Here is a 27,531-nt window from a genome sequence, read left to right on the forward strand (position 1 = left end):
AAAAATGGTGTGTAAACTGTCAGCGAAATAATCATAACACCCAAGAGTGCAGGAGATCGGGAAACAGGTTGCAGAGCGTGATTCACCCGCGCGCGATGACACAAGTATGGGGTGCCTGGACCGCTGCACAGCCGCAACCCACGGAAGCGCAGGGGTGGACTTGGCAACAGCAGCAGATATTACACTGGCAACATCCGAAGTACAACTCATAGATTCTGATCAGAAGGGAGCACTGGGGCATGGGCTAAGTGCACTGCTGTTGGGTCGTTCTTCTGTTTCTCAGAAAGGCATTTTTGTAGCGCCAGGGCTTATTGATGCAGGTTATTGTGGTGTGATAAAAATTATGGTCTATACATTGACCCCTCCTGTTACCATACCAGCTCAATCAAAAATAGCCCAGTTGGTAACATTTTGGGTACGTGTGCCCAGGGCGCAGGCCGTGGAACGAGGCCACGGGGGATTCGGTTCCACAGGTCAGCCTCAGGTGCTGCTGGCTGTTGACATTGCCAGAGGAAAGCCTGAGGAAAGAGTCACAATGGCACACGGACAATCCCCGGCAGTGTCGATGCTGATAGACACTGGGGCTGACGTCACCATCATCCCTGCAAGCAGATGGCCTGGTGAGTGGCCGCTAGTGCCCGCAACTACAGAGGTAGCAGAGGTGGGAGGCGTTCAACGAACAATGATCAGTAAAGTACCAATTTCCTTTTGTTTTCCAGATGGCACTATGGTACCTACTCGACCGTATGTGCTGCATTTACCGACAGCTCAACATTGGTTTGATGTGCCTGTCAATGTTGTGTCAGACTCCTTGTATGTGGTGGGAACCACCCAAAGATTAGAACGAGCAATGATTAAGAGAGTGAAAAATCCTGTCTTGTACAGGATTTGATGTTGATGATGCACTTATTATTTTTGTTTAAATCAGACACCAAAAGAGTATTTTATTACTCACATTCGCAGTCATCAGTTTCAGCTTGGATTGTCTATTGGTAACAATATAGCAGACAAATTAGTTGCTCCTGCACAGCAGCAGCAAGGAATTAATCTGTTTGAGGAGGCCCGAGTATCACATGACTTTTTCCATCAGTCGGCAAAAGTTTTAGCGCGACAATTTGATTTGAAAGTCTCTGATGCGCAAGGCATTGTACAGTTGTGCCCTGCTTGTCAAAAGCTCAGATTTGGCTCGGGCATTGGAGTGAATCCTCGAGGTTTAAAGTCTTTACAACTGTCGCAGATGGATGTCACCCCTGTGCCTGAATTTGGCCGTTTAAAGTATGTTCATGTTTGCATTGACACCTTTTCACATGTGATACGGGCAGCTGCTCAAACAGGTGAGACAGCTAAACATGTAGTGAAGCATATGCACAGTGCCGTTGCAGTCTCGGGAACCCCACGAGAGCTTAAGACGGACAATGGTCCTGCATATGTTTCGACTTCCTTTAGCAGATTCTGTACCTTACGGGGGATTCGTCATCTAACAGGTATCCCTCCTTCGCCCACTGGACAAGCCATTGTGGAAAGAGCTCATGGAACTGTAAAATCGCTTTTGCTAAAACAAAAAGAGGGAGAATTGTTACCGCCCTCTAAGAGACTTGCAAAAGCGCTGTATGTGTTGAACTATTTACGTTTGAGAGAAGGAAGAGACTCTCCTCCCATTGTCATTCATCACATGGCATTGCAATCAGGGATTCAAAAAGAAACTAATGCAATTAAAGTGCGGTATCGAGATCTAGGAAGTGGAGAATGCAACGGTCCAGCAGAAGTGAAATTAACCGGTTGCGGTTATGTTTGTGTTTTAACAGATGAAGGACCAAAATGGGTACCAAGCCGATGGGTGAAACTGTGGAAACAAGGAAAGTGATATCTGATTCATGATTTTACCATTTTTGTTTTTGACAGAGACTTGGATGGACGGTGATCGATCGCGTCCCACCATTTTCACTAGATGCTTTCAGAATCAAGCAAGCCGGACGAATACCGTGCCCAAGCTGTCGTTTGTTGTTATTGTTGTTGGCTTGCTAAGCCAACAAACACAACTGCACCAGCACTATCAACGCTGCTAACTGATGTAGATTCTATACACTATGCTACTTTACAAAACAGAACCGCTGTTAGCCTGCAGAGAACATATTTGACAGGCCTTATTGCATGCACTGGCCACGCGTGCAGCAACGTCTGGTCAGTACTCTTCCACTGAATGTGCTGAGGGGATAAATAGAGGTGCCTGTGATGGTTTAGCCCAAATCACCACACAGTTTCTCGCTCACTCTTCCCCTCCCCAGGGGGATGGGGGAGAGAATTGGGAAGGAAGGAGAACTCGTGGGTTGAGATGAAGACAATTTACTAAAATAAAAGGGAAAACTACAATAATAACAGAATATAAGGATATCAAAAATATACAAAGTGAACAATATGTGTTTTCTCACCACCCGATGTCCCAATGACCGATACAGCCCGTCCCGAGCAGCGATCACGGAAACAAAACCGAGCAGCAAGCAAAGGAGCAAAAGGGAGCCAGCAAGGTAGGGGGAACGATGCCAGCAAAAACAAGCAGGAAGGATGGATGCCAGGAAGGCAGATACCCACCCTCGCCTGCCCCCACTTATATACTGAGCATGACGTTTATGGCATGGAATACTCTCTTTGGCCAGTTTGGGTCAATTATTCTGTCTGTCTTTCTCCCAGCTTCCTGCATCTGCAAATTAGCGAGACTTGGAAAGCAGGACGGTGTCCTTGGTCTCATTCACAACAACTGGTATCATCAGGGTGTTTATGAACATTCTTCACACACAAAATCCAAAACATACCAGCTACTGAGAGGAAAAATTAACTCCATCCCTGCCAAAACCAGGACAGTGCCTCAGAGCAGAGGGGAGAGAAGGGACCCAGAGCACACACTATTAACAACAGGGGACGCTCTGAAAGTGCTGCGCCTGCCTCCTTTCTCTGCTCTGACCCCACTGATCATCATCCTCTTGTGCGGCGGTGCTGGGAATTGTATTGTTGGTATGCGAATGTAGCAAAGTGAGTTATGCGGATGGGAATAGGGGTGAATGTATTGAAGCGAACAGGATCTGAGCACAATGGACAAAGCAAGAGTACGAGCTGAAAGGCAACGGTACGATGGACAAAGTAAGAAGTACGTGACTGAAAGCAGGACACAGGCAGAGGGAACCGTTCGCATGATCAGAAGTCCTTAACCAATCAAATTATTGCTTTAGGCACATGGACATGCTAACCAATCAATAGAGGGCTTGCACATGAACAGGAACTAAAATATCTATATAAACTGAGCTATTAGGGCAATAAAGAGGCATTTGCTTGATTACATTGATCGCTGTGCAGTGTCCATGACTTCCGCATCAACAAGTTGAGGTAATGAATTAGCTGTGCAGGCTTCAAACCGGTAGCTGTCTAGCAACAGAATGGTTCAATTCCACCTGTTCAGGCACCAGACGTCAGTGCATAGTTGTTTAGAGCACGGTCCAGTTGTTAGAGCACAGTCCACACATGCAGAGCCACCTCAGACCACACTGCAAGATAAGCAGAAAGCCAGCTTCTCGTACTGTTTCCATGCTTTTATACCCATAGGGCCTCTAACCACCACCAGGTGTCCCTTGTCTTCTTCCCACCAGCAGGTGTCCTCGATTTTGCTTCTCTTAGAAAGTCCCTTACTGGTCAATCCCAGGGCTTCTGATATTCATCGCCCCCAACACTGGACAGCTTGTGGTGTGGATGGCCAAGGAATCAGCCCCTGAAAGAAGATGTCAGGCAGCAGTAGAAACACGGGCAGAAAAGCCTTCAGTGTAATAAGTGTGCAGGAAGTTTTCACCTTAAAAGAATTTTAATGTTGCCCTTTTTTTCACTGCTAATGGACATGAACCAGAAAGCTGATGAACATTTTGAGTGGAGAAACTGTGTCCCAAGGACGTGGTTATACTCATACAGTTCCCATCTGCATGTCACATCTAAAGGGAGCTGTGAGCAGTGAAGGGTGGAGAAGCTGGGCACACCTCACTGTTATTGCTTTGCTCTCCAGCAGTGCCCACCAGTGGTATCCACAGTGGGGACCCACCGGTCAGAAGCTTGGAAGAGCAGCAGAGCTCAGTACAGCCGCTCTGCAAGGACAGCGTCCTCCCAGCTCAGCAGAGAGATATTCAGTTGGAACTCAAAATGGAATCCAGGGGCATCATAATGAGTGACACAGTGAGCATCAGTGCCTATCAGCTTGGAACATCCATCACACGATTAACACATGAATAGCTGGTGGCTTTTCCAGGACTCATTTCTCAAGGGACAGAGAAAGCTGTGGGTACAAGCAGTCTCACGCACACCTTTCCCATCACATGCAATTTGACTACCAGCCAACCACTTGATCCCGTAAATACCACAGCCAAAGGGAGCCTTCCCTGAGCTCTCCCTGCCCAGCGCCGTGGCTGCATGGTGCTGATCTCCCCTTGAGCTGGGACACCTCTCCCGTTTGCTCCTCCAGGCTGAGAGATCTCTTACAAACAGCCAATCTTTGGTACGTGACCGACATCGCACATGACCTGGTATCATAGTGCACCAGGATTTTGTATTGGTAAGGGTGATTCTGTGCTGGTGCCTCTGAATCATTGTTACATCGTCTGTGCAGTCACAGGCTGAACCTTCCCATCAGCCTTTGCCAAGTCGCACTGTTACACATCGCATTTCAATAATCACGTTTGCTGATGCACTTGACTGTGGCTCTTTAAGTGATCTGAATGGCCCATCCTTGACAATTACACTCAGGTTTACTGTTCTATGGATCACTGAGTCCTTGATGTACAATGGTCTCCTGGTCAGGATCACCGAACCACGTGACAAAGGTGAGAAGAAGGATCCTAATACCTAAGGACTTGGAAGACCACAGACCTCTGCTAGAAGGCCTCGGTGTAAGGGAAGGTGGAAGATGATCCCTAACCCAACATGGGGGAATACTCTCCTGGACTTTTGGAATCTGGGATCTCTATTGAGAAGCTGAGGAATCTAGGCATCTGTAGCCACCTGAGGTGGAGGACCAGCTCATACAGAAGTATCCTTCAACTGCTTGAAGGGTGATGTCTCCATTTGTAGAGCGTTTCTTTGTACTGGGAAGAGAAGGAAGCCTCCACAAAGTGCAGCTTGGAAGGTTCAGACTGCAGGTGAGGAAAAAGAAATCCAATCAAAGGGTGGCATTGTGGTGCAAGAGGCCACCCAGAGACAGTCTGGATCAGCCCACGGCTTGTGTTTCAACAACAGCCAGTGAGGATGCAGGGACACCGGTGAGGGCAGGAAAATGCCAGGGTGAGAGCTAGGTGGGAAATAAAGATTGGTGTCATGAGGCAAAAGGGAAGAGACGCAGGCATGGACAGTGTGACACAGCGCAGCAGAGATGGCCAAGGGCTCTGGCGAGACTGAAAGGCCTAAAGGAACCACGGTCTTTGTCCCCTTGGCTACGGCAGCTGCCCGCACCACTCAGGTCTTCCAGGAGAAACAGGATTTTGGGTTGTGCACTTTGTTTCTTCTTTGCCTCTACTCGGGTAAGTCCAGAAACGCGGCACAGTTTTTCTGTGCTGGGCATTGGTCATTTTCACATCTCCCTGCCCCCAGGAAGAGCCCTGAGTCATGGGTGAGGGACAGGATGTGTCTTCCCAGGGCCGGGGGCTCTGGCCATTTCTGCTTTCTGACAAAACCAAGAGTTTTCTCTGCACTACAGCCCCCTGCACAGGGCCTTTGCCTCCCTGCACTCACAGCCTCCAATGACCTGCTCTAATGAGTCCCTGGGGAGGCTTTGTCAGGAATGGCCCCCAGTGGGGCCCATCAGTGCTCCAAGGTACTCTGGGCTTTGCTTCTGACGTTAACTGCTTGAGAAGTTTCTTCAACCTCCTCTCAGTCCCTGGAGTTCACTTAAGGATCCCAAAGTAACCATGGGGCTCATTAAAATACAGAAAGCCCTAATGAGCCATGTCTCTTCCTAGAGTTTCCTCAAGTCTTCAAGATCTGTACAGGTAATGAGAGAGGTTTCACAGGGGAGTTAAGGAGGAAGATTTCAGCGAGCACTTAACAAGAATGCTGCTGGATTTTCAAGTTTATTTTTAATTACTTTTCAGTTTAAAAGGGTTGACAGAAGCATTCTCCAAGGGATATCGCTCCAGGGTGTCTCCTCAGGATGGCTGGGCAGGTAGAAACAGCAGTGCCTTGCGGTCTGACACTGTATGGACAACCTTGCTCCTCACCTCTCACACCTCCCCATTGCTGTCATTGGCCACCTGGGACTCACATCACTGCTCCTTGCATCACACTTCTCCACTGATCTCCACCGCTGGATCTTACAGCTCCACTGCGCCAGCTCCCTCCTGCTCTTCTTCGAGAACTGCCTGCACACAGGCACAGCAGCAATTTTCCTTTTCACAAAGAGAGCAGGAAAATGTTTCCTAGACAATAAAGCACACTGCACAGCCACACACCAAGTACAGGCTGCATCTCATGAGATTGCCTTTCTGCAAAGGAGAGCCTTATGAGAAATATTTTAGGCAGGCAGATTGAGAAGAAAACAAAGGTGTTTATAGACAGAATTAAAGAGTTGGCTGAGGAGACAACTGGGCTTCTGAAAGACAAGCCAGCTTTTAACTCCCTGGAGCTCAGAGCAGCAACCAGATGGGTGCGAGGTACCTGAATGAACAAAGAGTCGTGGGAGGAGGAAATTGGAGAATAATTGAAGTGGCTTTTGTCCAGACAGCCTGCACCCAAAAACACAATGTAAGAAACAGTCCTTGTACCAGGACAATGTGAAGTGAAACAATGTTGTCGTAATTCAGCCCCGATTGGGACCAGACTACACAGTCTCTCTTTCACCCCCCTCTCCCTCTGAAAAAATAGGGACAGATAATGTAAGAAAAACGGCCCGAGGTTTGAGATAAGAACAGGGAAAAAATCCTTAAATTTACCGTTACGCGCAAAACAGACTCAACTTGGGGAAAACTATTCATTTGTTACTACAAACAGCAGGATAATGAGACAGAGAATAAGATAACCTCCCTCCACCCCTCCCTCTTCCCAAGCTTAACATTATCTCTACTACCTTCCCCTCCCGAGCGGCACAGGGGGGAAGAGGGAATGGGGCTTGCGGTCAGTTCATCACGCGTTGTTTTACACTGCTGCTTCATGGTCGGGGGAAGAACCCCTCACATTCCTCCCCTGCTGCACCGTGGGGTCCCAACCGTACGCCACAGTCCTTCGTGAAGCTGTTCTGGCATGGGTCATCTCTTCCACGGAGTTCAGTCTCTCCAGAACGGCTGTCCCAGGCTGCCACAGCCTCCTTCAGGCATCCACCTTCCCCAATGTGGGCTCCTCCATGGGCTGCAGGGGGATCTCTGCCCCTCTATGAATCTCCATGGGCTGCAGGGGGAGAACCTGCTCCACCATGGTCGTCATCACAGGCTACAGGGGAATCTTAGCCAGGAGCCGCATTACTCCTCCCCCTCCTTCTGAACTGACCTTGGCGTCTGCAGCCGTTCCTCTCACAGGAAAAGATCTTCACAACAGGTTGGCAGACGCCTCTCAGAATCTCTTCATATCAACCAGCTCATCTCCTCTCCACGTCTTGCAGCCGGGCTGGACCAAGTTGGGCCCAGTCAACTGCCTGGCAAGAGGCCAGAGGGTGAGGCCTGCAAGGCCCATGAGGCCTGTGCCTCCCCCTCTGCGCCCCTGCCCCGGCTCAGCTTCTTCACATCTTCTCTTCTCTTTTTTTTTTTTTTCTGTTTTCCCCTTCTTAAATAAGTTATCGCAGAGGCGTTATCATGGAACATTCTGCTACCAATCGGTTCGGCCTTAGCCAGCAGCAGGTCCGCCCTAGGCCCGGCCGAGTCTACTGAACAAAGGGGAGCGACTTCTAGCAGTTTCCTACAGAAGCTGCCACCTTAGGACCCCCCTCACTAAAAAAAATACAAAACATACGAACAATGAGAGAAAGTAAATACAGCAGATACGGGCAGAGTGGCGGCACTGACATTACAGGGGAGGATCGATATTTCTTTGGAACATTCCCGGTGAGAGTTCGTGGGATTGGCAGAGGTCTGTTGTGTGTGAGGAGAAGCAATTGTTGCATACAGGCTGGAGGCTGGGGGAAGAGCGGCTGGAAATCTGCCTGGTGGAAAATGACCTGGGAGTTTTGGTCAACAGCTGTCTGAGGATGAGCCGGCAGCGTGCCTGGGTGGCTGAGGTGGCCAATCGCATCCTGGCTTGTATCAGAAACAGCGTGGCCAGCAGGACAGAGGAAGGGATTGTCCCCCTGTACTCGGCACTGGTGAGAGTGAACCCCGAATACTCGGTTCAATTTTGGCCCCGTCACTACAAGAAGTATATTGAGTTATCTGGAGCACGTCCAGAGAAGGGCAACGAAGCTGGTGAAGGGTCTGGAGCACAAGTCTGATGAGGAGCAGCTGAGGGAACTGGGGTTGTTTGGAGAAAAGGAGGCTGGAGGAAAGGAGGCTGAGGGGAGACCTTATTGCTCTCTCCAACTGCCTGAAGGGAGCTGGAGCAAGGTGGGTGTTGGTCTCTTCTCCCCAGGAACAAGTGACAGCAAGAGAGGAAAGAGCCCCAGGTTGCACCAGGGCAGGTTTGGATTGGATATTAGGAAAAAATCTCTTCACTGAAAGGGTTACCAAGCACTGGAGCAGGCTGCCCAGGGAAGCGTTGAGTCACCATCCCTGGAGGGATCTAAAAGCCCTTAGGGACACGGCTCAGTGGTGGACTTGGCAGTGCTGGGTTAACGGCTGGGCTCAAGGCTCTTAGGAGTCTCTTCCAACCTAAATGATCCTATGATTCTACCGATCGCTGACGTGAAGCACAGGGAGGTGGGGAACGCTCCTGTACCGGGCACAGACACTGAAGCTCTGGCAGCACACAGAGCCGTTACCTGACAGCCGTTCACAAGAAGCATTTCCACCCCACCGTGTGCTTCTTGGGTCACGGCCGCAGAGCACGCCCGGAGCACAGGCACCACTGATGCTGGAGATGAGACATGTGCGGTGCCTCGCCGACCTGCTGCCAGCAGAAGTCCCGTCCCATCCCAGCTGCCTCAGGGGCCAGTTGCCCCAGAAGTCTGTCCCCTCTACTGGTGACGTGCTTTGTTGTGATTGTTTGGAAGAAGCCACCACCCCTTCTGCTTTACCTGGAAGTACATCTGAGCCTTACCTACACGGGGGCCGCCATGTGTATATGTGTGTACATTTGTAGTTTTTAATATATAAGCGTTTATAAAGCCAGAGAAATGAAATACATGCAGTCGTTACAGCGCAGGTGTAAAATGGATAAATCCTTCTTTGATAAAAGCCAGTGCAATGGACAAAGCGTTACACGTGAGCAGACAGAGGAGTACAAAGCAGGGTGGAGGTCCTGCACTCTGCCAGGCTGCAGCCCTGACGTATCCGGGCAGAGGGACCTTCAGGTGGGCAGAGGGGATCCAAAGGGTGGGGAGGACACAGAGAAGCTGGAAGGTGCCCAAAGGCCATGGCCCTCTCCCAGGAGGCCACCAAGGCCTTGGCGCAAATCCTGTCCTGTACAAAGAAGAGCCCAGTCCTGTGAGCTGGACTGGAGGCGGCCTGTCCAGGGGGAGCCTGGGGACTTGTGGTGCCAGAGGAAGGGTCCTTCTGACCCACAGCTCTGCAGTGCTCTAGGAAGAGGTGAAGGAGTGAGGAGGGCCAGGGTAGGCTGGAAGAACGCAGACGGGCTCTGCCAAAATCTCAGGGAGAAAATAATTGCTGAATCTTGGAGCTGAACCGGGGACGATTTGATCTTCAGTGGAATGCTCTCCAGCTGAGCAAAGTTTGGAGCCCATACTTAATAGGAAAGAAGTCTCGAAAATCTTTAAGGATGAGGACTGCCCATCCTCTCTTCCTGTGCCTGTGTGACCTCATGAGTATGACATAATGGTCCTTATCTCTCATCTGAACATCCTTTCTGCTTTTGTCCCTTACCTCTCATCCTCCCACCATGCATCACAATGAAGAGCCTGGCTCCATCTTAACTGCCTGTTACGTACTGACATGCTGCTGTGAAGTTTCTGGAAGCCTTCTTGTCTTTATACTGAGCAGTGCTCTGTTGTCCACCAAGACCCCCAGGGCCTTTTCCACTGAGCTGCAGCCCTGCCAGCGCTGATGCCCAGGGTCAGGCACCCCAGGGGCTGGACTGTGCAGTTCTCCTCTCTGAAATCTATTAGGTTCTTGTTGGCCCAGTCCTCCAACCTGTTAAGGTTCCTCCAGAAGACAGCCCTCCACTGTATGCTTTGTTCCTTTGTCTCAGTTTTGTGTCATCTGCAAATTCTGTCAGCCGCTCCAGGACACTGATAACACCACTGTTGCAGATATTGGGAGTAAAATGAATCATAGAATATAGAAGTGTTAAGAATCAATAGTAATTACAGATTATAACTTTAAAATAAGGAAACTGCCACTGACACCAATTTGCTGCTAAGAAATCCCCTACCCTTTCCATCTCGATCTGGGAATCGAGGTAATAGAGATGAGGGAGATTAATGAGATAATTTTTTTATTAATCGCAGAACCGTAGCCGCATAGGGAGTGGGACCCTAGAGATCTTATAATACACATTTGTTAGAAGCTAGCCTAGCATATCTTTAATACAATGGTAAGTCCCAAACACCCCCAGATCCCACCTTCAGAAATAGGCCCTGAGCCATCGCTTTGGAGCCAGGAAAACCAAGGAGCATCGCGACCTGTTCTCAAGACCGTATATGGAGATTTCAAGGAGGAGTTTGACCAGCGAATTCGAGGAGGGGGCGTTTTGACGACCACCGAGACCACCAAAAGACCCTCGACTCAAAAGACTGGGCATGCGCGAGTGGGTGGGGAAATGATGTAATGGTTTCTCAGAAAATTTATGTTTATGCATATTATTTCTTGGAATTTAATGAATATGTATAATTAATGTGTATTTAACCCGTGCTGTTGATCAAATGGGCGCGCACGCTAGGTGGAGCGATCCCCCGTGCGCCCAGTGCTGCAATAAAGAAGTGCCTGCTTCTTAACTTCTCATTGCTGTTAAGGAGTTTTATTCCGGATTTCGGTAACAGTTTTGGCGACCCAGATGGGACACCGCTTCTGAACCTCGACGGATCCGAGGGATCGCGGGACCTCCAGCGCGCACTGAGGGATTCTCGGGGAGAACCTCCGATCCCCGGACCGAAGGGTTCGAAGCAAGACCCCTGGGATTAGGGTAAGGCACTTCTTTTATTTGGAATTTGGATAGCCTGCCCATAAGACGCAGCGAAAGCTTCGCAGGGTTGGGGCTCAGAGGGTACCCGTTTGGTTTGGGAGCCTAGGCGTCTGCCCGTAAGTCATAAGCGAAAGCTATTGCTGGGTTGGACATTTGTGTATTTGGGGACAATTGTCATTTGCATTATTTGGTATCTGGCATTTGATATATATTTGGAATTGGAACACGGTAACTGATATATGGAATACGGCATTTGGTTTTTGGAAACACCTGGTACTCTGGTATATATACACGTGTATACTTGCTATACTCGCTGTACTTGCTATACTTGCTATCTTTGCTATCCTCGCTATATTTGCTATATTCGCTATATTCGTCATACTTATTATTTGTTATAATGTCCTTGTTTAAGTTGTTTAAGAGTAAGAGTAACAGTACAGGAAGTCTTAATGAAAAGATACCGAAAACATCACCGTTAGGATGTTTGTTAGCACATTGGAGTGAGCTGCATGATGATTTACGCAGGAGTAAAATGATTGAATATTGTAATCATTGGTGGCCTTTATATGTTCTAGAAGATCAGGAGAAGTGGCCGGTTAATGGGACTTTGAGCTATAATACTATTTTACAGTTAATGCTGTTCTGTAGAAGAGAGGGTAAATGGAGTGAGGTGCCGTATGTGGATTTGTTCTTTTACTTGAGACAAAGGACAGATTGGCAGAATGAGTGTAAATTGATAAGTCGAGATAATTTGGTGATGGCATTAACTTCAGAAAATCAGAAAACTAAGAAAGCTAAGAGTTGTTGCTCAGCTTGTGATATTGGGAAGAGGTGCATTAGGTGTACGGTGCCAAAAGAGGATGAAATGGAATTAGACTTAGATGTAGCCCCACCGGAAAGGGGGGGAGCAGAGTCTCTCTCCTCACAGGGAAGGAGTGAGTCAGGGCGAATAGAACCGGACAGTACAAGGGAGGAAACTGATGAAATATCAGAGGTAGTAGTTCATACTCCGGTGTCTAGACGAACTCGTCAGCAAACCCAGATGCTGGCTCCCTTAAGGCAAGGAGTGGGAGTAACTGGACCGGTATACGTTAAAACACCATTTTCTATCACAGATCTCATGGCATGGAAACAGGCGGCAGGGGTTTATAGAGAGGACCCAGAAAAGGTAGGGAGAGTGGTTGAAACAATTATTAGAACTCAGGATCCTGATTGGAATGATTTACAAGTGATATTAGATAATTTGTTGGATAGCACGGAGAAGCAGATGGTTTTAAAGGTTGGAAAAGCACAAGCAGAGGCGACAGGTGTGGGTGGAGCGTTCTCAGGAACACTGGAACAGAATTTTCCTTCGGCAGACCCCCAGTGGGATCCGAATGACCCGGTACATCGGGAAAGGCTAATTCGTTACCAAAAATGGGTACTGTATGGAGTAAAACATGCAATGCCAAAAGCCCTGAATTGGTCTAAATTATATGAAATAAAACAAGACAAAACTGAGTCGCCTTCTGCATTCATGGAAAGATTGAAAGAAGCCTCTAGAAAATATACTGATTTAAAATTGGAAACAGAGGCAGAACAACAACAATTAGCTTTAATTTTTATGGCACAATCACAACCTGACATAAGACGAAAGCTTCAAAAATTGGAAGGAGAGGACTCGAGAAGTTTGGTTAAAATGCTAGAAACAGCGTGGAAAGTTTATAATAATAGGGAGAGAGAGGAAGAACAGAGGAGAAGGGTGAGAGACAATAGGCTTATTGCTGTTTTAACAGGGAACGCAGCAGCAGGGAGGGGACGAGTTCGGGGAAAAGGAAATTTTAGAAACTCTGGTACACGAGAATCTAATGCACCTCTAGGAATAAATCAGTGTGCATACTGTAAAGAGAAGGGACACTGGAAAAGGGAATGTCCAAAGCTGCAAGCAAATCAGCAAGGGGTTATGAACATGATGGTTTTAGATGACTGAAGGGGACCGGAGGGGAACCCAGCTGAACCTCTGGTTATAATTAAGCTGGGAAATGATAAAGTTGAATTCTTAGTGGACACTGGAGCTGTGTATTCGGTTTTGAATACTTGTAAAGGGAAACTAGGGAATAAAACCGCAACCATAGTTGGAGCGACAGGGAAAGAAGAAAATAGACCATTCCTTCAACCCCTTAATTTGAAGTTTGGAAATAAGACAATTACACATGAATTTTTGTATGTGCCAGAATGCCCAATACCCTTGCTGGGTCGGGATTTGCTGTCTAAATTAAATGCACAAATAGTTTTCGAAGGGGGAGAAATTTTTTTAAAGATACCAGAGTCAAAGGCAGGAGAAATATTAATGATTCAAGAAAAGGTTCAAATTCAGGAAATTCCGAAAGAAGTTGATGATGCTGTAATACCTGTAGTTTGGAACACAGAGGTACCTGGAAAGTCTAAAGCAGCACAACCTGTAAAAGTGGACTTAAAAGAGAATGTGAAGCCAGTAAGATTGAAGCAGTACCCAATTAAAACTGAGGCTAAACTGGGGATAAAGAAATTAATTGATAAATTCTTGAAATATGGGATTTTGGAGGAATGTGAATCTGAATATAATACCCCAATTTTACCTGTGAAAAAGCCATCTGGGGAATACAGATTAGTGCAGGACTTGAGAGCAATAAATCAGATAGTGAAAGATATACACCCTGTGGTAGCCAACCCATACACACTCCTAACAGCTTTAGGAGAGAAATATCAATGGTTTACAGTGCTTGATTTAAAAGATGCTTTCTTTTGCATACCTTTGGAAGAAGAAAGTCGAAAGTTGTTTGCTTTCGAGTGGGAGAATCCCCACACAGGACGAAGAACACAATTGACATGGACCAGACTACCACAAGGATTCAAGAACAGTCCAACAATTTTTGGAAGCCAATTGGCGAAAGAACTGGAGATGTGGAAACAGGATGGCCCTAAACCTGCCCATCTACTTCTACAGTATGTAGACGACATACTGATAGCGACGGAAGGAAGACCAGCATGCATAAAGGTAACAATTGACCTTTTAAACTTTCTGGGGCTAAGTGGATACAAAGTTTCCAGGACTAAAGCTCAGATAGCAAAACAAACTGTAATATATCTGGGTTTTGAAATTTCACAAGGGCAAAGACAATTGGGGACAGATCGCAAAGAAGCAATTTGCAGTATTCCGGAGCCAAAGAATACCCACGAGTTGAGAACATTTTTGGGAATGGCTGGGTGGTGTCGGCTGTGGATAATGAACTATGGTTTGTTGGTTAAGCCATTATATGAAGCTCTTAAAGGTCCACCATTCGAATGGGGTCCAGACCAGCGAAGAGCCTTTCGAAGCTTAAAACAAGCTTTGATGACAGCACCAGCCTTGGGACTTCCGGATTTGACCAAAGACTTCCAGCTGTTTGTATACGAAAGACAACATATCGCCTTGGGAGTGCTGACTCAGAAGGTGGGAAGTTGGAAACGACCAGTGGGATATTTTTCCAAACAACTGGACTTTGTAAGTAAAGGCTGGCCTGCTTGTCTGAGAGCAGTTGCAGCTACTGTGATGCTAATACAGGAGGCTCGAAAATTGACTTTGGGAAGAACGATGGTGGTATATGTACCACACATGGTGATATCAGTGTTGGAGCAAAAGGGGGGTCATTGGTTATCCCCGAGCAGAATGATGAAGTATCAAGTGGTTTTGATGGAACAGGATGATGTAATATTGAAAACCACTAACTTGATTAATCCTGCAGTCTTTTTGAGTTCAGTACAGGAAGAAGGACAACTGGAACACGACTGCCTGGCTACCATTGAATATGTGTATTCCAGTAGGGAGGATCTGAAGGACGTACCTTTGGACGATCCGGACTGGGAATTGTACACTGACGGTAGCAGTTTTGTCGAAAACGGAACTCGCTACGCAGGATATGCGGTAACAACTGAGAAATCTGTTATAGAAGCAAATGCTTTACCCAACACCACCTCAGCTCAGAAAGCAGAACTGGTAGCTTTAACCAAAGCCTTGGAATTAAGCAAAGGGAAGAGAGTAAACATCTGGACTGATTCGAAGTATGCATTTGGTGTGGTACATGTCCATGGAATTTTGTGGAAAGAGAGAGGATTATTATCCTCGCAAGGATCAGATATAAAATATAAAGAGGAAATCTTGCATCTACTGCAAGCAGTCCAAAAACCGACTGCAGTAGCAATCATGCACTGTAAAGCACATCAATCAGGAAGTGCGAAAGAAGCTGTAGGGAACAGACTAGCAGACAAGACAGCTAAACATGTAGCCAAAAGAAATGCCTGGCAATTGGCGGTGATTCCTACCAAAACCATTACACTACCAAAAGAAAGGCCTAAATATTCAGAAGAAGATGAGAAATTAGGAAAATTATTAAATGCTAAGAAAAATCTAGCAGGATGGTGGGTTACTGCAACAGGCCAAGTAATAATTCCACCATTGTTGATGAGGGAAATAATACAGACAAAACATAAGGAATGTCACTGGGGGGCAGAGGCATTAGTGGCTTTATTAAGGAGACAAGTACTGTCACTAAAGATGCTAGAGATGGCTAAGATGACAACTGCAAAATGTGAGATATGCTTGCAAAACAATCCAGTAGTAAAGAAAAAGGTTCAAATGGGAAAATTAAAATCAGGAACAGAGCCAGGAGACTATTGGCAAATAGATTTTTCAGAATTGCCTCGACAAAATGGGTATCGGTACATTCTGGTAGGGGTTGATACTTTTACAGGATGGCCAGAAGCCTTTCCTTGTCGCACCAATCAGGCAAAAGAAGTCATTAAATGGTTGCTGCAAGAAATTATTCCAAGATTTGGAGTACCAATTGGAATCTCCTCTGACAGAGGTCCCCATTTTGTTGCAGAGGTGGTCCAAGGTGTTAGCAAAATTCTGGGAATTACCTGGGATTTGCATACACCATGGAGACCACAGTCTAGTGGAAAAGTGGAGCGGATGAATCAAACAATGAAAAGGCAAATTAGTAAAATATGTCAAGAAACCAACTTGAAATGGCCCCAAGCGCTCCCATTGGCTCTTTTACGGATTCGGGTTCAACCAAAAAGTGGAACATCAATTAGCCCCTATGAGCTATTATATGGGAAACCTTACGAATCTCCAGAGCCAAATTTGAATATGCATTTGAAAGGGAAACAAGATGTCTATAATTATCTGCTTTCTTTAGGGAAAACTTTAACCGCACTTCGGAGTGCAGTTCTCTGGAACAGACCTCTGTCTTTGGAGAATCCAGTGCATGATTTCCAACCAGGCGATTATGTCTATGTGAAGACGTGGACTTCTGAACCTCTCCAGGAACGTTGGAAAGGACCCTTTCAAGTACTGTTGACTACTTTCACTGCAGTTAAGATCGCCGAATCTGATGCATGGATTCATTATACCCGAGTAAAGAGGGCTCCAACACCTTGGCAAGTTGTAAATAGGGATCCCAAAACTTTGAAACTAACTCTGAGACATGTCTAATCATAAGTATTATCCTGAAACTTTGGGAAAGTGGATTCTAATCTGGGGAGTAATGTTGGTGGGAGTTTGGTCAAAAGTTGTAACTGAGTCACAAACTGAATTGATAAAAGGGACAGGCGACGAACAGGTGATATACCTTCCAAAGAAATCCCAAGAGGAAAATTTGATGGTAGGATTGATCAAGGGATTTGCCAATTTACAGAATCTAACACAAATTACTGCATGTTTACCCATACCTAGAGCAGTCGGTGAGTCCATCCCATGGGGAATTCTAACGATGAATTTGACTAATTCGGAACATGGGGCAGATTGTGAGAAATTAATGAATCCTCCTCCTATCAATGACAGTTTGATGGCAAGAAATATAACTCGATTGATTAAGGAATGGAAATGTGATGCAAAAGAAACAATTAGTTGGGACTCAGTATGGACAATGTCCATACTATCTCGATTCCAATATATGGCCAAAACTTCTTGGTGTTTTACTTGGGATGGCTCAATCTTTGCAACCTGGCCACTAGCAAATGACAAAGGGACTACATTACGAGAAAAGGAAAGTCAAGTGTCCTGGTGGAAATGTGAGAAAATATACGATTGTAGTACTAAAGACATAGCAATTCAGGAGGTTCCCCCTTTAGCTGCAGCTCTGAGATATGGTTGCCTGTGTAGAGGACTTAGAAATGACCTCCAATTGACAGAAACATTTAAACCAAAAAGGGGAACGTTCTTTAGTTGCAGGAGAGCTACCATTCGAAGCCCAGGACACTTAATTTGGGCAATGAGTGATGGAACCTGGACGACTCATTTACCAATGGATGGAAAGGTAAAGCAAATTACTTTAGGAATGCCAACGTTATGCCCGCTTTGGAAAAAGTCTCCTTTTAAAGGACCCTTAGAAAATTTGAGGATAAAACGAGTAAAAAGATCGGAAGATGATGATGAATGGAATGAACCCAGTACTGGAGTCAGAATTGGTTGGGCCCTAGAATCCTTGTTAACCCCTTTGGCCATATATAGAAATCGAGAATGGTTATACCAACTAACAGGGCAGGTGGAGAAATTGGCTAATGTGACAAGAAAAGGATTTAGAGATCTAAATCTACAATTACAGGCCACTTCCAAAATGACTTTACAGAATAGAATGGCTCTGGATATGCTTTTACTCAAAGAACATTGAGTGTGCGGATACTTAAGAGACAGGATAGATCATTGCTGCATACACATCCCAAATGTGACTCAAGATGTAGAATACGATTTAGAATTACTGGAAAAGGTAGAAAAGGAGACGCAAGAATTGCAACAGGATATACAAGATACATGGTTAGATAAGATCTTTAAGAGACTAGGTTGGAGTCTGAGTTCCTGGATTAGATCTTTGATTAACACGGCCTTCATTTTATTAATAGTTCTTTTGGGGATCATACTAATCTACTGTTGCCTAAAAAGACAGATTAGTCGTAGGACCTCTTTTAATCACATGATCATCCAAGCGGTGACAAGACACCGAAGTGAACAATCAATCCCGGAAAGCACCCCTCCAGCTTAGAATGAAAGTTTTGAAATGATTTTCAGAACTTTCAAAGGGGGGAAATGTTGCAGATATTGGGAGTAAAATGAATCATAGAATATAGAAGTGTTAAGAATCAATAGTAATTACAGATTATAACTTTAAAATAAGGAAACTGCCACTGACACCAATTTGCTGCTAAGAAATCCCCTACCCTTTCCATCTCGATCTGGGAATCGAGGTAATAGAGATGAGGGAGATTAATGAGATAATTTTTTATTAATCGCAGAACCGTAGCCGCATAGGGAGTGGGACCCTAGAGATCTTATAATACACATTTGTTAGAAGCTAGCCTAGCATATCTTTAATACAATGGTAAGTCCCAAACACCCCCAGATCCCACCTTCAGAAATAGGCCCTGAGCCATCACTTTGGAGCCAGGAAAACCAAGGAGCATCGCGACCTGTTCTCAAGACCGTATATGGAGATTTCAAGGAGGAGTTTGACCAGCGAATTCGAGGAGGGGGCGTTTTGACGACCACCGAGACCACCAAAAGACCCTCGACTCAAAAGACTGGGCATGCGCGAGTGGGTGGGGAAATGATGTAATGGTTTCTCAGAAAATTTATGTTTATGCATATTATTTCTTGGAATTTAATGAATATGTATAATTAATGTGTATTTAACCCGTGCTGTTGATCAAATGGGCGCGCACGCTAGGTGGAGCGATCCCCCGTGCGCCCAGCGCTGCAATAAAGAAGTGCCTGCTTCTTAACTTCTCATTGCTGTTAAGGAGTTTTATTCCGGATTTCGGTAACACCACCAAGTCCCAGGAGAGACCCCATGCATCCAATCACTCTTTTACTCCCCTCTTTGCCCACCTCTCAAGACTGCAGCTTCCAAGGTTCCATACAAGAGCATTGTGCGAGATGGTGTGCGCTGGGTTGACCTTGGCTTGCGGCCAGATGCCCACTCAGCCACGTTCTCACTCCCCCTCCTCAACAGTGTTGGTGCCCACAGAGTGAGCAAACCCTGCTCTCCCCAGATCCAGAGGGAAGAAGGCCTGGGCTGCACAGCGCTGGCAGGAGGCCGTGAGACATTATGGTCAGTGGAGATCTGACAAATAAAGGTGGTGGAGAAGAGAAAGAGAGAATCCCAGCTCTCCGTGTGCAAAATAACTCCAGCGGGCAGATGGACACCTCTAGAGGTTTCCGTTCATGTCTTGAGTAGGAAGAGGTTTCATTATCCTAAACGTGGGCACCTGCTGTCATTTTTGCCAAAGGAATTTCCCAACAGCCTCCACGATGAAGCCCCAAACACTGCCCTGTCCCTAAGAACTGCTCCACCTGAGCCTGCCGTCTCCTGCACAAACCTTGGGCCACCTCGGGTACCTCAGCTGTCACCAGGGCTTTGCATCTAAAGAACTCCCTGCTGCCCTCCATCTCCAGTAAGGAGGAGGGGAGCTGAGAGAAAGAGCTCACAGGCAAATGCCCTTTTGTGCTGAGCTGAACAGGGGCAAGAGGAATCCCAGCTCCTGGGGGTTTGTGGTGTGCATGGAAGGGAGCTGAGTCCTCTTCTAGCACCAGCACTACAGATCCAGGGTGAGATGCCTGCACTGACTGCGCTGAATCCCTTCCCTCAGCAGGGGTAGAGGAGATCCCTCCCTTTGGGTATTCTGCCTGCTGACGGGACAAGGCCAGGTGATATTTAGAGCTGACTCTGTCTGTGAGCAGGAAAATGGCAGTGCTTGAAAAGACGTGACTCTTCTCTCCCAGCTGAGGAGCAAAACCCCCGTGGTGGCTGCAGGCTGTTTGGCAGCAGGTTCCCCTGCAGCCCCAGGGACAGCTGGAGGGAGCCCCGAGGGGACAGAGAAAGTGCTGCCTTGGGCTGGGCCTCTGCTGCTGAGCTGGGCTGGGCTCCTGGCATGGAGGGAGCTGATGGCAAGCGGGCAGCGCTGCAGAGAGACAGCGGCTGAGAGAACTTAAAGGCAGTTGAGAGCGGGAGGACACTGAGAGGTCAGTGAGGAGGAATCTTCAGAGCCCTCTATGTGGTAAGTCTCTGGGTGCAGGGCAATTTAGCTGTTGTTCCTGGAGAGATCTCCCAGAGCTTGTGCATCTGACAGTTTATGGGATCTGTCAGGAGGGCTCTCGGTTTCTCAAAGGGGAAGTTGGTGCTGCAGAGCAGGGCTTCCCTGCGGCACCATGAGAGGGACAGGGCACGACGGCTGCCTTCTCCCAGGGATGGCTGCAGGGCTGTGCAGGCGGGTGTGCAGGCAGGGGTGCCCAGGGCTGTCCTTCAGAGCAGGGTCCCTGCAGCCCAGGGGCTGTGTGCTGGGGCAGGGACTCTGCCGCCTGCCAGGCTCAGCACTCAGCCTGCCCGGGGAGCTCCCAGCGCTGCTGTGGGGAGAAGCTGTGGGGGGAAGGAGCAACCCCCAGGATGGCAGGGTCCTTCTGCTGTTGAGAGGGTGCTGTGTGGGTCAGGGCTGCTCACATCTTCAAAGATTATTTGCAATGGGAGGTTTCAAAGGTTACTATAAAGGTAAGGAACTTTACTGAGTTTATATTTCAAACTTCCTACACTTAGCAAATGCCGAGGGACATATATAACAGAGTTCTTAGTTTTGACAAGTCACTTAGACTCCTGCATTTTAACTCTAAGTGATCAGCACATCTTCCAGGAGTCTCCTAATGCACTCTCAGTCACTCCTGTGCCTATGGACAGCACCAGCATCACCTCTGCTGGAACCATCAGGCTGAGTTAGACTCGTTCTGTTTTCTACCTGCAAGCAGGAAGATGCACCCAGCCAGATGCCGCAAACAGGAAGGTTTCTGTACGACCAACATGACAGCAGTGGGATTTAAATGGGGACTGTCAGTGGTGACAGGAAAAAGACATGAGACAGGGAAACACTTCCCAGGAGGAAAATCTCCAGGCAGCAGAAATAGGATCAGGGAAGGAGAGGAAACTAAATATCAGAACTCTTGTGGTAGGGAGAATCCAGAAAACTCTGTATATGATCCCCTGCAATGCAGACCCCTTCCTCTGAGAAAGCCCCCTGACCTGCTCTCCCACCCACCAGAGCCTCTGCCCCCAGGGCTGGGGGTCCCAGACATGAACCCCCTCCTGTGAGGCCAGAGCTCCAGCAGAGCCGTGGTGCAGCTCTCCAGCCACGTGTCCATGTCCCTCTACAGAGCACAGGGGCTGAGAGCAGCTGCCCGGCGATGGTGCTGTTTGGAGGTGACGTGCAATCACTCTCCATCTCAGAAAGGTGTAAGCTGAAGGCAGCTGGGAAAAAGATGATGGAACAGACCAGGTCCCCTCACTCTGCACTAAGCCACAGGCCTCTGGCCTCACAGGACTGGCTCTGTTCTCCCTGAGTGCAGCAGAAATGCTGATGGTGTCTGACACCCAAGAACACTCCCCAGGTGAGATGAGGGAGCTTTAAGAACCCCAGACCTCTCAAACTGCTTTCTGTCATCCCCGCTCCTTGGCAGTGGCAGTGCAGATGCTGATCGGCCTTTCTGCATCAGGAGCAGTTTCACCTGACAAAGCTGAACAGCAGCTGTGGTCCCTGCCCACACCTTTCCCATGAACACAGTGCTGCACAGCAGGGCTGACTCCTTGGCAGCTGGTGGGCAGAGGTCCTGCTCCTGATGGCCACTCAACCAGCACCAACCAGAGCTCCAGGCAGGGAGCTGAAAGAAGGTCTCTGGAGAAGGAATAGGGGGGTGTGTGTTGGAGAGCGGGGGTGCAGAAAAAGGCTTTGGTTGTCCTCATAGAAGTGTCATTAACTCTTCCTCTACTGACAGGACACGATGGGCAGAGGGAGAAAAACCTCAAATGACAGCTCCATCACCCAGTTCCTCCTCCTGGCCTTCGCAGACACGCGGGAGCTGCAGCTCTTGCACTTCTGGCTCTTCCTTGGCATCTACCTGGCTGCCCTCCTGGCCAACGGCCTCATCATCACTGCCATAGCCTGCGACCACCGCCTGCACACCCCCATGTACTTCTTCCTCCTCAACCTCTCCCTCCTCGACCTGGGTTCCATTTCTACTACTGTCCCTAAATCCATGGCCAATTCCCTGTGGGACACCAGGGCCATCTCCTACTTGGGATGTTCCACGCAGGTCTTTCTGCTTTTCTTCTTCCTTGGAGCAGAGTGTGCTCTTCTCACCGTCATGGCCTACGACCGCTATGTTGCCATCTGCAAACCCCTGCACTACGGGACCCTCCTGGGCAGCAGAGCTTGTGTCCACATGGCAGCAGCTGCCTGGGGTTGTGGGTTTTTACACACTGTCCTGCACACGGCCAATACATTTTCACTGCCACTCTGCCAGGGCAATGCTCTGGACCAGTTCTTCTGTGAAGTGCCCCGGATCCTGAAGCTCTCCTGCTCAGACTCCTACCTCAGGGAAGTTGGAGTCCTTGTGTTTAGTATTTGCTTATTCTTTGGCTGTTTTGTGTTCATTGTTGTGTCCTATGTGCAGATCTTCAGGGCCGTGCTGAGGATCCCCTCTGAGCAGGGACGGCACAAAGCCTTTTCCATATGCCTCCCTCACCTGGCCGTGGTCTCCCTGTTTATCAGCACTGGCATGTTTGCCTACCTGAAGCCTCCTTCCATCTCCTCCCCATTGCTTGATGTGGTGGTGGCAGTTCTGTACTCACTGGTGCCTCCAGCAGTGAACCCCCTCATCTACAGCATGAGGAACCAGGAGCTCAGAGATGCGCTGAAGAAACTGATTCAATCAGTTGTCCCTCAGTACATATAAGCTGTTTGTGCCTTTTCTGCAGTGATTTCTGATTCCTTTCTGGAACTTTCTCTCTTTTGGGCATTTTATGTCTGATAATCTGGTTTGTCCAGGAATGCCTACATCCACTCCACTTTTCCAGGTGCATGAACCCACCCTGTCTGAGCCAGACGTCTTTGTACATTTTTCTGTCACAACCGCACAGCTGGCCTCCTGTGCCGCATATGTGTAATAAAACGGATTTCCTCAGTCCCAGTGTCTGGAGATATGGTTTTTCTTCCAAGGTGGAGGTCAGGAACAGACTGAAGAAATGGCCCGTATGAGCTGCTGCTGGGGTTCTCCCTGGGGTAGCACAGCAGAGCATGGGGCGATGGGCTGGGTAATGGGCCTGGGCTGAGCCTTCAGGAGTGGGTGCCCAGTGCCAATGGAAACGGTCAATGACCAACAGCGATCTCCTGGGCTGGTCTCTCTGTGGCTTGTGGGCACCAGTGCTTGGCACAGCAACAGCACCGGCACAGGGCAATGCCCGAGATGACATCCCTGCAGAAGAGCAGTTCTATATCTGTATGCAGCAGTTCGGGCAGGCTGTTCTGTCAGTGGTGCCGCAGGAGCATCCAGGGGACCCCCGAGTGAGGAGTCTCGTGCTCGGGAGAGGGACTGGCACGCAGGGGCTGTGAGAACTGGGCAATAAGGATCTCTTTGAGACAACACCAGCAGACTCAGGGAGATGCTGGCCTCCATCTCCTCGGGCCAGTCTGCACTCTGGGTGGCATGGAGAGACTGGGAAGGGGGCCCAGGACCTTCATCACGTTCCAGTCTCCCACCAGCCATTCCCAGCACGGGCTGCTCAGCCCAGGTTTATGGGTGAGTCTTGCTGCGAAGCCAGCTCCATCCTCCTGCTGCACTCAGTGCCAGTACCCGGGAACAGCCCACCCTGTCCGGCCTCTCTCCTGGCCCAGACCCCAGCAGACCCCAGAGGAGGGCCTTCTGTAAAACCCCACGCAGGACAGAGCCGCAGGGAAAGGGTCGGGTACTGGGGAGGCTGCAGAAGTGACGTTATGGGGTTATGGGAGGGGAACATTGAACGGAGGGCTGGCGTTGGCACCGTAACGGGGGGAACGTTCCCCACGCCTGACTGCACCCCTGCTGTGCCTGCACAGAGGGGCTGTGGGACCATGTGTGGGGCAATGGGGCCGGGTCGGCACAAGGAGAGGGTTTTGCCAGGGGCCATAAGCAGCTGCCGGGAGGTGACAGCAAGGACAGGCTACCAAGGAGGAATTTGTGTATATTGCCATTGTTGTGGAGGCATGTTGGAAGGAAAAGCAAAGCTCACTGGAGCTGGAAACTCAGGAGCAAAAAGAAGAATTTGATAGCTGTGTGAGAAACCAAGGCTGACGAAGGAGAATGCAGGGCTGCTGCTGAAGGAGGATTTGATAACAGCAGACACAGGTGGGGCTGAGGGACTCAATGCTGCTGCGCCTGAGTCCTTGCTGAGATGGTCTCCAGGCCTCTGCGCTCAGGGAAAGGGTTCAGGAATCCAGACAGAACGTATTGCCGGGGTCGTCAGGAAATGCAGCCGGGGCAAACGCCCATTTCTGCTCCTGCAAGGGACTCAGCCTGGCGATGGCACAGGCTGGGGGCTACCTGGCTGGGAGCAGCCCTGTGGGAAACGTCTTGGTGGGCAGGGAGCTGGACAGGAGGCAGCCGTGTGCCCTGGCAGCAAGGGAGGCCACCAGCATCCTGGGCTGTGCAGCCAGGAGCATGGCCAGGAGATGGAGGGAAGGGATTCTCTGGATCACTCCATCCAGAGTTCAGATCCTCAATTCAGGAACGATGTTGGCAGGCTGGAGGGGGTTCAGCCAGGGCCCTCAGGACAGCCAGGGGCTGGAGCAGTGTGCCTGTGAGGAGAGGCTGAGGGAGCTGGGATTGTCCAGCCTGGAGAAGGGAAGGCTGGGGGGACCTCATCCCAGCCTCACAGTACCAACGAGGAGGTCAAGGAAAATCCAGAGTCAGTCTCTTCACCGTGGGGCATGGTGGGAGGAGAAAAGACAATGGGAGGAATGTGAAAGAGGAGAGGTTCAGCCAGGACAGAAGGAGCTCAGCCAAGTGCTGGAACCGGTCACGCAGAGAGGCTGTGCAGTCTCTGCCCTCGGATGTTTTGTAACTCGGACTAAATCAAGCCTTGAACACCTTGGTCTGACCCTGTTTCTGAGCAGGGTGGACTGCAGACATCCCGAGGTCCCTTCCAACCTCACTTCTCTTATAATCTTTTGATGATGCTGAGCTTTGTTTCTAACTAGAGCAGAAACCTTCTGGTTTAGGGACAGGAAATCTCCTGGGCTGCAAGTGGCCATTTACTCCAATTTCTATACCAGTGAAGAAGAGTCAGCACCTCAGCGCGACTCCCTCTGTGAAACAGTGAAAAGTCCTGGGCAAGGAATTGGGCTGGGGAAGGGGGGCAAGGGCTCTGTGCACCACACAGAATGATCACGTTTTTGTGCCTGTCGGGCTGTCAGATGTCAGTAAATATCAATGCAAATGAAAAGAAGAAGAGCTGAAGACAAACATGCAAAGCAAAGGAATGTGTCAGCAGACTTTCCAGCTTTTGCTCACTTTTCTGGGTTTTCTCTTTTTTTTTTGGAATGGAAAAAGTTTTCCAGGATTGGAAATGGATGTAGGACACAAATATTTTCAGCTGCAGGGACACAGACACCTGGTGCCAGTGCAGATGCCCTGGGAACTCCTGCCCAGCCTTCACCTGCAGCTTGCAAGGAGCTCTGGTCTCCCACAGGTCCTGTGTGACAGATGCCAATCCCAGGCCAGCACCTCAGGTACCCCGGGGCCCCTAAAAGTGGCACTGCCTGTTCATGGCCAAACAGCTAGTATGTTACTGCAAAGGTACACTGTCTTATTTTTTACATTTAGATAAAACATACAAGCACATTTTCCTCAGCTGAAGCATTCCAGCGCTTTTAAGAAACGGCAATGTTTCCCCACCATGACAGAATGGAACCTGCGAGGAAGTGTACTTATGGCAGGAGGAGAAGCATTGGCCTTCCCCTGTACGTGCGTCACCACTACTCTGTTATTTCATGTCCCTCCTCATTCCGGTGTTTCCACCTCTCCTGATGTCTAAGGACGTCTTTCAGCAGACTAAATGAATGCAGGCCCTTCCCATGGCTCCCAGGTTTCCTCATCTGCTGGCTCTTTGGTCATTCACCGGTCTGGTTTCTGCTTTGAGCCTCAGGGAGTTAGAAACGTGCTTCATCTTTCTGGACCCTAATTAACTGTAAATTGTGTTTACATCTGTCCTTTCTCACCTCTCTGCCTACAAGTGTTCCTGTGCAGTAATCCCTTGTGAAAGGGTGGAACACGTTGGACGCTGCCTGGACTTAGCATGCAGCTGAGGAGACAGTCTTAACATTCATTAAATGTTCTTGTGTTTAACTTTTGTTTGTTGGCAATGAAAAGGAACCTTCCTGTGCCTGTGTGCAGCCCAGTTTTCTGAGGAAAGCAGGTGGGAGCTGGTGCAAAGGAGATGTACCATCCGGCCGTGGCCTCAGTGGAGAAGTGTGAGGTGAGGAAAAGTGATGCGAATGCCAGGTGGTCGATGAGGGCACTGCTGGGCTTGGGGTGGTGAGGAGCAAGGTTGTCCATGCAGAGTTCAAGGGACCGCTTTTCCTTCCTTGCCAGACCTCCTTAGGAGACAGCCTGGATCAACGTCCGTTGCAGAGTGCTGCTCTCCCTTCTTCAGCAGACTGGAGAAGTAGACAAAATGCCCTTAAGAAGCAAAGCTAACTTTTTATTAAGTCCTCTGTGACCTCTTTACTTACGTCCCTGAAACATCTCCACTGAGCTCTACAAGACATGAAGACTTGAAAACATGTGTAGAAACCAAAAGGCACATGACAGCTTTCTGCACGGTAATGAGCCCCAGGGTGCTTTGGGTGCTGAGTCCGTGAACCTGAGCGACTGTGAGGAGATTTGCACAAACCTTTCCAGGAGTCAAAGTCGGAAGCAAAACCCAAAGGACCTTGAAGCATTACTGGGTCCCTCTGAGGGCCACGACTGACACAGCCTCTCCATGGACTTGTTACAGCAGATAACTGGAGGCCATGATAAGAGGCAGGCAGAGGTAAGGACCAGGCAACGCTGGTGCTGAGAAAACCCTTGGTTTGTTTGACAAAAGATGATGAGCAAGGCCTGAGCCCCATCCCTAGGGAAGGGAGCTCTTTTCCCTTAGGTGTTGCTCAGGGCTCTTCCTGCACATGTAGGAGGTGCAATGCCAAGTGAAGGAGAATGGTTTCACAGCTCCCGGCCTCCTGGGGTGGGTGTGAGTAGACAACAACACCCCATTGCCCTGAGGATGATGTGTCTCCTGTTAGGCCTCAATGGCAGGGTCATCAGCCATAGCCAAGGGGACAAAGACCTCCAACCTTGTTCTCACAGCAGGATGTCCCTACCTGTACTGGTGTCTCTCCATCCCCACCATCTCTTCCTTAAATCACAAAGCCACGGGCTGGTCCAGAATCCCTCTGAGG

The 27,531-nt window shown here is 48.8% G+C and overlaps 1 protein-coding gene across 1 annotated transcript; it reads left to right on the forward strand.

Moving 5' to 3' along the window:
* Positions 1 to 22,084: 22,084 nt before the first annotated feature.
* Positions 22,085 to 23,011, forward strand: LOC147599785 (olfactory receptor 14A16-like). The gene has a single exon (XM_086753571.1). The coding sequence runs from the start codon at positions 22,244 to 22,246 to the stop codon at positions 23,009 to 23,011; it is 768 nt and encodes a 255-aa protein (XP_086609697.1). The 5' UTR covers positions 22,085 to 22,243.
* Positions 23,012 to 27,531: the final 4,520 nt, after the last annotated feature.

This window comes from Chlamydotis macqueenii, chromosome 8 (genome assembly GCF_036417535.1).
Source record: "Chlamydotis macqueenii isolate bChlMac1 chromosome 8, bChlMac1.mat, whole genome shotgun sequence".
NCBI classification, from domain to species: Eukaryota; Metazoa; Chordata; class Aves; order Otidiformes; family Otididae; genus Chlamydotis; species Chlamydotis macqueenii.

Excerpts from the sequence above, each read along its gene's own strand:
- LOC147599785 (XM_086753571.1), top strand. The coding sequence starts at position 22,244 with ATGTACTTCTTCCTCCTCAACCTCTCCCTCCTCGACCTGGGTTCCATT.